The sequence below is a fragment of the Vidua macroura genome, chromosome 7, assembly GCF_024509145.1.
Source record: "Vidua macroura isolate BioBank_ID:100142 chromosome 7, ASM2450914v1, whole genome shotgun sequence".
In the NCBI taxonomy this organism is placed as follows: domain Eukaryota; kingdom Metazoa; phylum Chordata; class Aves; order Passeriformes; family Viduidae; genus Vidua; species Vidua macroura.
This window is the reverse complement of record NC_071577.1, coordinates 19,323,399-19,336,556: the sequence shown is the minus strand read 5'-3', so window position 1 is coordinate 19,336,556 and position 13,158 is coordinate 19,323,399. Positions and strand designations below refer to the sequence as shown.

The 13,158-nt window shown below is 37.4% G+C and overlaps 1 protein-coding gene across 3 annotated transcripts in view; it reads right to left on the bottom strand.

The window, feature by feature from the left end:
- The window catches only part of CHN1 (chimerin 1), a 93,422-nt gene that overhangs the window by 43,875 nt on the left and 36,389 nt on the right, over nucleotides 1–13,158 (bottom strand). For all 3 annotated transcript variants that reach the window (XM_053982512.1, XM_053982513.1, XM_053982514.1), the window contains one exon: nucleotides 4,233–4,521. In XM_053982512.1, coding sequence (XP_053838487.1) covers nucleotides 4,233–4,521 — 289 coding nt within the window. The remainder of the gene's footprint in view (nucleotides 1–4,232; nucleotides 4,522–13,158) is intronic.

Sequence of the window (13,158 nt, the reverse complement as noted above, 5' to 3'; positions counted from 1 at the left end):
TATAAAAGCATGCTTCCTACTAAAACTATACAGATCTACATTTTCAGATCTCCTTGCACAGAATTGCAGAAAATCAGCCTTCTTCACTATAGAAGAAAAAATCGTATCACCAACTAAGGTAATTGAAAACAGGAAAAGAAGATTGCTTTTGTTGGGTGACTGCTGCCACAAACCTTCTCTCAATTCTTTCCAGCTATAGGAATTGAATGGAATGTAGTAAAGTCTAGAAGGGATCTTTAATTTATTTGCAGCCACTGAAGTTTCTTGAAGAAATAGCACATATTACCAAAGTAAACATGAATAGATGTGATTCAGTTGCTATCCTAACATTTACCCCAGCATTTCATTTTGAAAGACAGGATAACTAATAACTAATGATTTCATTTTTTCATAACAAATATTAAATCTTGAATCAATCACTCATACAACTTCTTACACATTACACATATTACAAAGAAATCAAAAACAGGTCAAAATGAAAAAAAAAGAATGTTCTGCAAGGCCTTAAAGAAGGATTTGATATGTATTTCTAGATATTTACTAATTTCTGAGAGCTACCATTTTTATAAGGTGTTTAACTGAATCAAGTCATCTGCTCTAAGGGCATAATTGCCTTTGAGAATAGAGAATGTTCAGAGATCCATCAGTATTCAAAGCACAGGAGGAATACTAAGTCTTATGATACTGGCTATTATTTCCACTTCCACACTAGGTCATACAGATTGAATCTACATGGGAAACCCTCTTTTAAATCATTCTTATCCCTCTCTTAACACATAGACCATGATGGCCTCACAATTGAGTTCTAAACAATTTGTAGACTGTTTTGGGAACCAGCATTACCTTTTTAGAGCAACAGCTAAAATGTCCATTTGGGACATTCAAGCAGGACAAGCACTCTCCTGTTTTCAGTCTCTCCTCCTCCAGTTATGTCTTGACTAATTAGTAATTCCTTCATAGGTTAGGAAAAGCATTAAATCATTAATCAGGAATTTAGACTTTTAACGTACACTTGTACATGGTATGCAGTTATATTCTTTCTCATTATCAGTGAAGCACGTGGTGTGTAGTATTTTCCCATCAAAAATTGCATCTTAAACCATGCCACAATATGGTCTCTTGCACAACTCAGGAGTATTTGTGTCTTACAATCCTTATCTAATGATTGCATACGTTTTGACTTCTCATCTCTTTCAGTCTTTAAATCTTTCCCCTTTACTAGGGCTCCTTATTAGTATATTGCAAATAAAAAGTGTCACCCAACACATACCAAATTCTTCTACATTAATTACAGAAAGAGCAGGGAACAAATAAAGTATTACAAGTGCCTGCTGGGAGGCATCTAACACAAAATGCAGCATTTCCTGCTCCTGCCCCACACCAAACTGAAGACTGGGTGAGTGCCCTTTAATATTTCATTCTCAAGCTTGGGGTATATTCTCTAGCTGCCCAGTTTCCATGGCAGAAAGTGAGACTCCATTCCCACCAGCTGTTCTACAGGCTCTGACTGTGTTTTTGTGTCTCTTCTTTCCTTCTTCTGAAGGACTTATATTCCATACACCACCCACACATGACTGGGCAACAGTCAGAGGCACAAATTTAGATTGTATCTGAACAGCCTCAGAGCCTGCAAATCTGGGAACATATTTTGGCTCAGAATGATCAGATGATCACGTTGAAGACCCAGACTTCTTTCTCTCTTTACAGAGAAAGAAGCATACAGTGCAGAGAGAAGCTGTGTGACTACATTACAAAACTGATAAAGATGCATTAATTGCTAGATGCTGTACACACTGAGGAAATTTTCATCCTCACTATGGGACTAATGGGCACACAGATCTTGCTGCTTGGATCATAAGACAATGGGTTTTTTTGCGTTGAACTCTGAAGAATTTTCTTCAGTTCATTGCAATTCAATGATATTCTCTTCATATTGGACAACAGGAATCAACCTACCACCCCTGCCACCAAAAAGAAAGAAAAACTACTTGACCTATTTATAAACAGTTGCTTGCTCCAAATGCTGAGGTTGCTAGTGGGATCAGGTGTTGGTCATGGGTTGAATGCCTTACTCTCCTTGGTGATTTACTGGGTGAAGTTGACATGAAGGAAAATCTGTGCCATCTTCCCACCAAAACCTTGAGAGGTGCAAAGACAGCCAAGATGTCACCTCTGTGCCACTCCATGGTGAGAAAGATCACACTGTACTGTCCCCATGCAGCCACAGATAGCAATCACAACTGGACAATGACTCATAAAGTAAATTGAAATCTCCACAGACATCCTGTGATGTCTGTGTACCGCAGTGTGTTCACATCAATATAGTTCCAAGACAAAATAAAGAAGAGTATTAAAACCTGGGCTTCAGGACTGAAAACACCACTGCTGGTGAACTGTTTTGTGGCTGAAGCCCCTTTAGTCACGTGTAAGTTCCAGATGAAGGGAATGGGATGCTGAGATTATGTGTCTAGCCTGTCTAAAGGTTTTTCACATAAAATTTCAATCTTTCAGAAATATTCAATAGTCCTTGAGCTATGTAATTAAAAATGTTTCAAAACATCTTTCAAGTGTTTCAAGGTATACAAACCTTGTTGGTGAGTGACATAACACAATGTAATCTATGTTAAAAACAGCACTAGTGTTCCTCAACACTTATCATTGAACTCTCTTTACTATGAACACTGTTTCATCAATCTAAAAAATGTAACAGAACAGAGTTCTGCTGTCACTTGAAAGTTTCTAAATGAAGGAAAAGTTAATTTTACCAAGGAAACCCAAAGTGGTAATTTCTAGAAGACTTAGAGAAGATTTTTACCCAGGCTTTGCATTATAATAAACTGTCTATGATAATATGCAAAAAAAAAAAAAAATCCTTTTGAAACAGCATGCTGGAAGAAGCAGCTGTCAGGGACTGTAAGTGATAACTCACCCCTCTACTACTGCTACCTAACAGGCGAGAAATTGGATATTAAATGTGGTCAGCTAGCTTCAATATCCCAGCAGTATTTCTTTTGTCAAAATGATCTGATAACAGTGAAGATTCATACTCTAAGCTAAGTTGGGTGCTTCATCTCTCAGCAAATTCAGTGCAGAATGACAGATTCTGCTGAAGGAGGATTTGAAGGACCAAAGCTATGAGCCTCTCTCTCTGTGGACTCTGTATGGAGCTTAGTTTCACTGTAATAGCCATGTATGTTGGAAATCGTCAGTCAGAACTTTCTTCCACATCCACAAAAACTAAAATCACATATTTCTGATTGGAGAGAGAGAAGATCCCAACTGAGGTTAGCATTTCTTCTACGCAGTATAAGCATATTAGATAAGCCTAATGTATATCATTCTGAAGTTTGTGAAAAAGGGAAACATATCAGACTATTATATATGCATTAACACCTACAGGTGTGAAAAAACAACTTTAAAAAATACTTTCATTTGTCAGATTTTCAATAAACGAAGTATTTCATTTAACACAACAGAATTTACATTATGATTTCCTTTTATGTTTAGTCTCTGAAACACAAATGAAATTTCAGGCAGCTGCTTTGTCTGCCCAGTACATTCCCAACCTCCCTTAATATTTTTATGTTCACTGGTTCTAAGATTTCTTTCTTCTTCGTTTTTCTTTTATAATCCAGGATGCAATTACTTCTCAGCTGATACTGCAACTCTCTGAAGAGAGCAATCCCTCTTTGTAAGTCTAGCTGAGGCCAAAAATAGCTCTGTCAGCTTCTGACAGGCTGAACCTAGCCAAGTGAAATGTTTTAACATTTTACCAACTTAATGAACAGTCTTATTTATAATGTGGACAACTTTACTGTCATTATATGCAGACTGCTGAATAGGTTATGGAATGCATTTGTTTGGGGGAAATCAGAATATATTAAGAAATAAAATACAATTGTCTTATATACTGCAAACAATTTTAAAATTAAATATTCTTTGCCCATTTGAAATAAAGGAGGGGCTTAATGGTAACATCCATAACTATAAAAACACCTGAAGAATCACAATTACAAAAAACTGACCTCCAAATCATGAAAATTTGCAATATGCAAAAATTACTATTACGAAATTCTATAACCAGTTTAAATATTACTGTTAATGTAAACTGGAAATAACTATATAGACTAAACAGCTGCAGAGACCTTTAGTACTTATAGTAGAGGGGAAAGGTTAAAAGTACAAAATTAAAAGTCTAACAGAAAAAAAACTGTGGGTTAACAATTGCTTACCCTCTTTTCTGCTACCTCATCCTCTCCTGTAGACTCTTTGCCATCATGTTCATCTCTCAGGGTTGGCATATGCTTTTTGTGTGCTGGCTCTCTGTTTAAGGTTGTATATCCTACGTGTTCATAAATTGGATTAATTGTCATCTTGGAAATGTATTCAGCTGCCTTCGTTTCAATATAAAGAGTAATCAATCCATCTGTCACCAGGTCATGGATGGACTCAAAACGTTTCTCCCCAACAAAGTGTTTTCCATCGTAGTAGAGTCTGAAGTTTCTGGTTTGACTTCCAAATCTGCCTCAATGAAACGGGAAAGTTGTTTTTTTTAAAGAACAGTAAGCAGAATAAATAAGAGTAAGCAAGCCTTTGCAAACAATTAAAAACACTTTATCACTTAAAGCTGTGACTATGCTCTGTGTCTGGTCCAGCTGAGCTGGGGAACTACTACTTAGCACAGATAGGAAGGAGAGACCAACAACAACTGCAGATAGATAGCCAAAACAGTTACTGTCCCAGAAGGAGCTGTTTGTTCTGGTATTCTTTTAGCCTTTCCATTATCTATGGAAAAACTGAAAAATTACTTCACACTCCTTATGGCTTTTTTTAGTGCTTCGCTACTTTATCACTGTAGTCAATTTGCTTGGCTCTGATATGAAGGGTTCTCACAAGAGCCCTCTATTTCAGCCGATCAATACGCAGTTTTGATGCCGTCTCGGACCTCTGCTCCCCTGCTTGCTTGCAGGAAGAGGCCATTCAAGGTTCAGCTGAGCTCCAGTGCCAACAATTACACTGAAGCAGAACTGCTGCCAGAACCGGAGCAGCACAGGACAAAATGGCACAAGGGCAAGCATTCTTTATTCCTGGCCAAAGGCCCAGGACTAACTCTTCAAGCTTTGTACAAAAGTCCTTCTGTGTTATGCTTGTTAAGTCCCAAGCTTCAAGCAAATCTTTGTAATATACAGGATATATAACAGGAAAGCTATCCAACATCAGCCATTCTGCATCAGGATGGGACAGCATTTTGACACAGGCTCTTAGCAACTGCAAGTATGCTGAATTTACCTGAACAGCACCAGTTTTTAAAAACTGCACTTAGAATCTGCAACCGTTTTCTGCCTCAAAGCAGTCTAAACATGTGAAAACACACTAGTGTTTGCACTTGGCAACATTTCCTGTGGAGAAGATGGAGGCAAGAAGTTGCTTTCACAGCTCACTCCAATGTTGTTCCGTGGTCAGACAGGAGCGAGGGTATTGGGCCTCCTTATGAGGTCAGATGTGCCAAATAAGTTTTAAGAACTAAATTTGAAAGGATGAATTGGTTTCACTTTACAATCAAAAGCTTCATTGGAGATGTTAAGGAACACAGTAAATAATGATACTTTGCTGAAGTGGCTCCTCTTCTCAGCAGGGCCTCACCAAACAGGGGAAAGGATAATTTTAGAGCTTGCCTCAGGTGAAATACTATATTCTTCTTGCAAATGTGGACAAAAAAATACATCGTTCTGGAATCTGTATTTTTTTCTCTGTTCTACATCAAAATGCCAAATCTTCCCATTGCCCTATCAATAGTTCTGACAGTGACTGCAACTTCAGAAGCTGCTATTTCTGCAAAACACTCAAATGTAAATGGAATCTGCATCCTGCTCAGTAAGGAAAGGGGACACACTGTGTAGGAACTATGTGGGCATTTTCCTGCAGGTTAACTGGCACTTCCATGCATATTTTTATGCCATACCAACTAAAAGTTCATTGAATCAAATATGAGAAATTACAAAATGACAGAAAGAAATATGTTTTTGCCCAATGCTAATTTCATCACAAGATGCAGTTCTGAGTGAAAACAAGTCATTCAGAAAGTAGAAAGATAATGTCCTAAGTTATAGCAGAAGGGATAGATGATTCAGATTTAGTCTTCAGGGCACCTTTCTACTCAACACAGTGTATGGCAAACAAGCTTTGACCACAAGACATCCTCTTTATACACCCTTGACTGTCAGAGAAGTCCACATGAGCCAAGAGTGCTCAGCACTTTGCAGTGCCAAAGTGAGCAACCTTCACTGTCATCTGCTCAAGTCAGTGGGAATAATTCACATTGAGCACATACAAGCACCTTGATGGTTCTCACTTCATCAGGAGAACCAAATAAGCTTGAAGGTGAAGAATAATGGGACTTAAATGACATATACATTAGAATTACTTATATTAAGAGATGCAGGTGAACTGCTGCTCTAATCAGTAACATCTGCTCTGACTATTTGAGGTCACTTATTGCTCTTAGTTTTCTAGAAGAAAAAGTATTACACTAATTTTATCAAGAGATGATAAGGCACAGAAAAGCATCACAAGGCCTATTACTAAGTACACAGTGTTTTGATTTTAGCAACATCCTCAAAATCTAAAACCAGTCTTGTCTGGTTCTGAACTCCTGTTCTGAAGAACAAGATGATCAAATGCAGAAAAGAGACAGAACTTCTTAAAAGGTTAGTTTTCTCTCCCACAGGGTCAGAAGGTGCACCCTCCTACCCCAGGTATGTTTTACTGAGCAGCCCCTATGCTGTAGATCTGTTCAGACTGCTGCACATGAAGTGTGTTGTTGAGAGATACTGTAAGGAATACAGTTTCCAAGAGATGAATGGTTTGCCTTTATCCAATTTCCCATTTGTTCCAAAACAATTTTTCTCTATTCTTTTCTAATAGGATATGTTATGGAGAAAGGTACTGGTTTTCAAATAGAATCCTACTAGTAATAAGGCAATAAACCCCCAAAATCTCCACAAATCAATGAAACACCAGTCTTTTACAAAGACTGTACTGTCAATAACATGTCTCAAAATCCGGTTTTATTTCTTTCAAATTAATTTAAATTTTTTCCTGACCACATAATGACACTATTTTTATCAAATTGCAATATTTTAAAAAATACATGTTCAATTGAAAATTATTATTAAAGACTTAATCTTCAATCTTACTTAAAACTATGGTTTAAATTTTTCCACTAGAAAGACTATTTCCTTATGTTTACTTTCTGTAGCATTCCTGCAGCCTAGTTAATTATACATCACCGTGGCAACTAAGTAGAGCCAAGATTTGATATTTCAACTTCCTGATGCTCTCCTCCTAAAGGCAAGTACTAGTACCAGCTGTTTTTTGTTTAATAAGTAGAAAGTGGGACACAGATAAAGTATGTTCTCTTTTGGTTTATACAGGGGAACATCAGACGTTTTTCCAAGAAAAAGAATTAGACCTCTGACATGCCAAACAGTCTCATTGTGTCCACTGTGCATTTGTTTGCAAGCAGCAGGACTACAGATAAAAGACTTTTTTATTCCAAGTTATCTGAAAAGCAATCACTGTCTAGATCTTTTGGTTGCCAGTAGGGCAGAGTAGATAACGTGGGAAAATGTATTAAACAGTAGAGCAAATGTGGCTGGTAATAAAAGATAATAAAGGACTGAGGAGTTGAATTAGGTATCATACCATGAGAGACATTCTGAGATGGCCTCAGAATCAGCCACCTACCTGTATGCAGCATTCAGTAAAGAAACAAAAGGAAGAAGGGAAGGATTGAGAGCACAGATACACTCTCTTACCATCTGAGAGGGTGAATTTTATAGTCCACATACAGAATTGTACGGTAGCTATTCACCACTTTCACAGGCTATTTTATGATGAGAAGAATTTCTAGACATAGGCATTGTTTAGAATGCATAGCTGCAATCAGATGACAAATTAATACCCCTCAGGACTACTCATGACCTCCTTAGTTTCAAGCAACTTCATACACTGAACTGGGAAAACTTAAGACTGAGCCTAAAGGTCACTTGGACTTAATCTTCCCTTGAAGAAAGAGTCTTAATGTGCTTTGTAGCCAGAAGGCAGAAGTTTTTCTTAAAATTAGGTGTCAGAATTTCAGTTCTATTTTCTGAAAACTCTCAACCAAGACTTAAAACTAGAGTCTTGACACTCCATAAAAAGCCAGAGAAATATAAGGAATCTTGCAATCACAAGTGTCTCTTAATCATGCTGTGTTCTTGGGAGTGAAAACAAATGATTCCATAGATCCTCTTTTGGCCCATTTCCTTGTCAAAGAAAGACAAGCCTTGCATGTAGCCAAATTATCCCTTCTACGCAATTATCCCTGAAGGTCTCCAGCTCCTGAGAGCAGCTATTTTTTTTTTTTAATATTCAGTGGCAACAACATTTCTGATGACGGTCAGGGAACTGCAGAACTTGCCAGCTTCCCAGAATACCTGCCTGACAAATAACATAGTTTTCAAAACCTGAGCAGTATTTTACAAGAACACAGTATGTATAAATGCAATCAAATGCATTAGGGGTTGATACAAATGGAGACAAAAAAATCCTTTGTCATATGATGGCTGATAAGGGTGGCAGAGTACAGTCACTATGGATAGTTTTCCAGAGCCATTCAGAAGGGCAGTACTGGCTAGCTGACTGTTGCTTGATGAACATTAATTTAGTGTATAGTTATGCCTAAAACCTGGTAACACCCATGCTGAATGCATGATACTTGAGTTCAGCATGGAAAAAGTATGGCATCCTTCCAAAGAGAAAACAGATCTTAGAGCTGGTACCGCAATGGGTCTATCCCCTGCCAGTGCAGACCCAACCTTCAGCTCCCTCTGTCTAACCTGGATCAAACAAAAAAGTTCAGAGCTTGTAGGGTATCACTGATAACAGCTTCCCAGCAGTCTCTCTCAACTGAGGCTGAAGACATCACTGCCCAAACGTCCTTTTCCAAGCCAGAAAACAATACTGCATAAATAGCATGCCAACAGCAGGCAGGGAGGACCAGAGCAGTGGCACTTCCCCATGGATCAAAAGTACTGTCAGGGACAAAACAACTGCTCTAGGGCAACAGCAGCAGGCACTAGTTGCTGAAAACAATGAAGAGAAAGTGTTATCAGCCCTTGGTACCTGTAATAGGGCATTTCACAAATAAATCTAACAAAATTAGAAAATAATTCCTTTGCTTCAATGTATTATTTTACCATTAACAGCTGATTTCACCATCTTAAAATTTTGAAAAAATGTCAGCTGATCAAGTACTATGGCATGCTATCAATATGCAGTAAGACCATTTAATACTTAAGGTAAATGTTACTGTCCTTGATCAGTGATAAGCAATTGAAAATAGTCTGTTTGGTTTGAACAGATGCATTACCTGTTCTTAGTACTGTGCCTGTATGCCTTATTCCATTTAACCTTATATAAATTTCTGGGATTGATTTGATGATTGAATCAGATTCAATACCAATGTTTTGGGCACTGCTTTATTGCCATTTCTACCTGATGAAAGTCCCATGCTTCCTGGAAATAGACTCACTGTGGTTAGTGGTTAAGACACATTTGAATTCTACATGCATGCGGGAATGTATTAAAAGCCTGGTATCTTCTCTTTACATGAGAGCAATATTTGGAGACCTATGCCAGCCTGCCTAAATAAACATCATCTGGAAAAGTTACTAGCAGGAGAGTTACTAACATTCACAGTTTTCTAATACATAAATAAGTCTTACAAAAATTTTTTTAATAAATGTTCTTCAAGAGTTAATTTTACCATGTGACTTTGTGCTACAGAGAGCTTTCAAATTATTTTAAAATAGAACAGTGTTTCAATTAATCTAAATTAAGGTATCAACCCTACTACTGTCTACTCAGCAAACTTGAAAATGTGCAAGCAAATTTTACTCTATGTAAAATATTTTAATTTTAGGTCATATATGACCTTGTTTTTCTGGTATATTTTGAAGTAAAACAACATCAGAAATGTAACAGGAATTCTACTGCAATGGTGTACTATGGAGAAAAAACTGCCACAGAATAATGCTCAAACATGTTCATTTTTGTTTCACTTAGAGCAGCTTTTCCTACAAGGGCTTAAGTTCACAGAGACAAAGAATGGTTGGAAAGGCACCTTTAAAGGTGTCCAGTCCAATCCCCCTGCAATAAGCAGTGACATCTTAACCTAGACCAGGATGCTCAGAACCCCATCCAATGAATTTTCCCAGGGATGGAACATCTGCCACTTCTCTGAGCAACCTGTTTCAGTGTTTCACCACCCTCATCATAAAAAAAAAAAATTCTTTTGTATCTACTCTAAGTCAACCCTCTTTTAGTTCAAAAGTTACTCATGACTGTCATATTTCTCTTTTGCTTCTCTAGACTTTCTCTAGAAAGACTTGCTAAAGACACTAAAAGCAACCTGCTCTTAATTTATCCTTCTAAAACAATATGGATATTTTAATTCAGTATATCAAGGCAACCAGAGTGGAAGACATCAAGTGAAAACCCGAAGAAATGTTCTTATTGTAAAATAGCTTTGCAAGTCCAGAAAAGGTTTTTGGAGAGCAAAGTGGAAAAACATTGTTTTTGCTGTTGTTCCTGTTTGTTTGGGTTTTTTCCTAAGGTACATGGAAGGTTGTTGTTCAGGGTCTCAAGAAAACCCAAATTCACTTAGATTTAAAAAAAAAAAAAACCAAAACTACAGTAAGATTTCTATTCCACAGAGATTTTGTCAAATCTGATTTGCCTTAAGCCACTCCTAATTCAAAGCTTACAATGCAGGTTTACTTAACTTATTTAAAGGTATTACAGAATTTGCTATTCACTTGTTTTCTCAGTAGTACTAATCTTCTAGTACTCAGTCATCACTTTGCAAATAGTGAGATTCACCAATATACTCATCCTGCTCTCTAAATGGTTTTTCCTTAACAATAAACAAGCATAATAACATAAAATGAAATGGTTCCTGCATACATAACATGCATTGCTAGAATTCTTGGGGCTACTAACAGTTCATCAATGAAGATTAATAGCTTTTTTACTACTATATTCTGTTTTTCTAGAATACAATTTCTTCTTTCATCCAAGTGCAGCAATAAATGGGGCAGATGTCAATTTATTACTGAAACTGTTAGAGTTCATTTATCTCAAGATATAAAAGAAAAAAAAAGTAGCTTGATGCTCTTCCTAGCACCTATCAAATCAGGAGGAACCACACTCAACTCAGCTGAGCTTCCCCAACTATAAAGGAGGGAGAAGGAAAAACAAAACTGGGCCAGATAACACTTATTGGTGTCGGTTCTTTTGGTGTTTGAATAATTAATAAATGTTTTGATGAAAACAATTATGACATTAAAAAACAATGTAAGGTTATTGTGTGTTATCTTGAAAATATGCCTATAAAGCACCCACAGTATCTACAGCTGATGAAGTACAGGAATAAAGGTGTTTCTCCAGATACAAACATTTCTAAATATGTACTCCAAAAATAAGAGGCCAATCAAAAGGACTAACTTGCAGATACATTTCTACCTGGCATTTTCTAAAAGTAGTAAAGAAAAAGAGGCATTCCAGGAGAATTTGCAGAAGACAGAAAAGATATATATGCTTTGACAGGAGAGGAGAGCACAATGTACTTGCATACACGATTTGATTAACAATTGATTGCATTACAATTTGATTTTTTCAACTATTATTTCAACTCCAACAGTGCCCAGAAGTTTTAAACTAGGCAGACATTATGCAGCATAAAACCAGCAAAGTCTAACACAGATTCCTGCCGAGGAGCTGTGACTGGGGGTAGTCTGAGAGATGGGGTACAACTTTCAGTGTGTCTAGGCCATCCTAGACTTTTGTCCTGAACAAGCATGTGAGACAATAGAGAAGAGAAAACATCTTCTCTAGTGGAGAAATAAGGCCTGCAGAACTTCATGGCCTAAAGCCAAGTCATATATGAAGCCAAGATGTGAGCCCAGACCTTCTGAGCTCCACCACGGTAGCTCACCACAAGCCCAGTGCCTCTGCTGTTCACCAGATCACAGCAGAGCTTGGTGGTGCAGCAGGAGCTGCAGTCAGGGTGAAGGACATGGCATAAATGAACATGAGCTGTGTACACTGAGCACAGGCATCTCTTGGACAAGCTCTCAAAAAAGTTCACAACACACTGAAGCAGAGAGTATTCCTCTGAGAAGTGCTGAACTTAACGCCGGCAGGAGAAAGACTGCAGTAAACTGAATTGCTAAAGATAAATTAGACACTCTAGCCAAAAGAAAACAGAGCTAACAACAACAACAGATGGGAAGAGGAGGGAAGGAGAACAGGAACACAGCAAGAAGACATGAACCATAAGGAAAAAACATTCTAGTCTGTGGGAGGACCTAGGTAGCCAGTTAATTACTCATTAAGGTTAGTAGCTATTTATCATTATTCTATATACTTAAGGGTAGCCATTTCAGTAGTCCCCAGGTGCACTTACATAAGGCAGATGATAAGCAGACACCTCAGGTGTTTACTGATAGCTGAACCTTACATGTTATTGACAAACTAACAGAGTCAATTATTTAGTGTGAAATTTTATGTAGGGAAAGAAACTTTTTACATGGAAGATAATTTAAATAGAGGGCCAATTGTTTTACTTGAAGCAAAAAAGCAAGCTCCAGAATTTATTACCACCTTTTCCCCTGTTTTTTTTTTTTCAGCTATCAACCAAGGAATATTGTATGAATATTTTAGAAAGGATTCTAGAAGCTGAATTCAACCCTTACTACTGCCAATCACTTCATTTGCAAATCAGGTAAAAAAATACACAGAAAGATATGCAAAGTTTAGTCTTTAAAATGGTCTTTATAATTTTTTCCTACCAACTAGCATGATGTCAGAATACTGTTACCATGGTAAAGTGAAGAGATGCAGTTAGTTACTGCTTTGCTGGGCTCCTTCTTACAGATCAGCTGTAGATGCAGGATAAACTATGATTGGATTTTGATACATTCATAATTTGAAAAACATAATTCAGCTATTATCACGTAGAAAGTAGTTTCAAACAATTCTTCTTTCCCCAATTGCTCTCCCATGTCCCAGTATGTACAACAAGGCTTTTCAGGAGAATGCAGATCAACAGTTTTA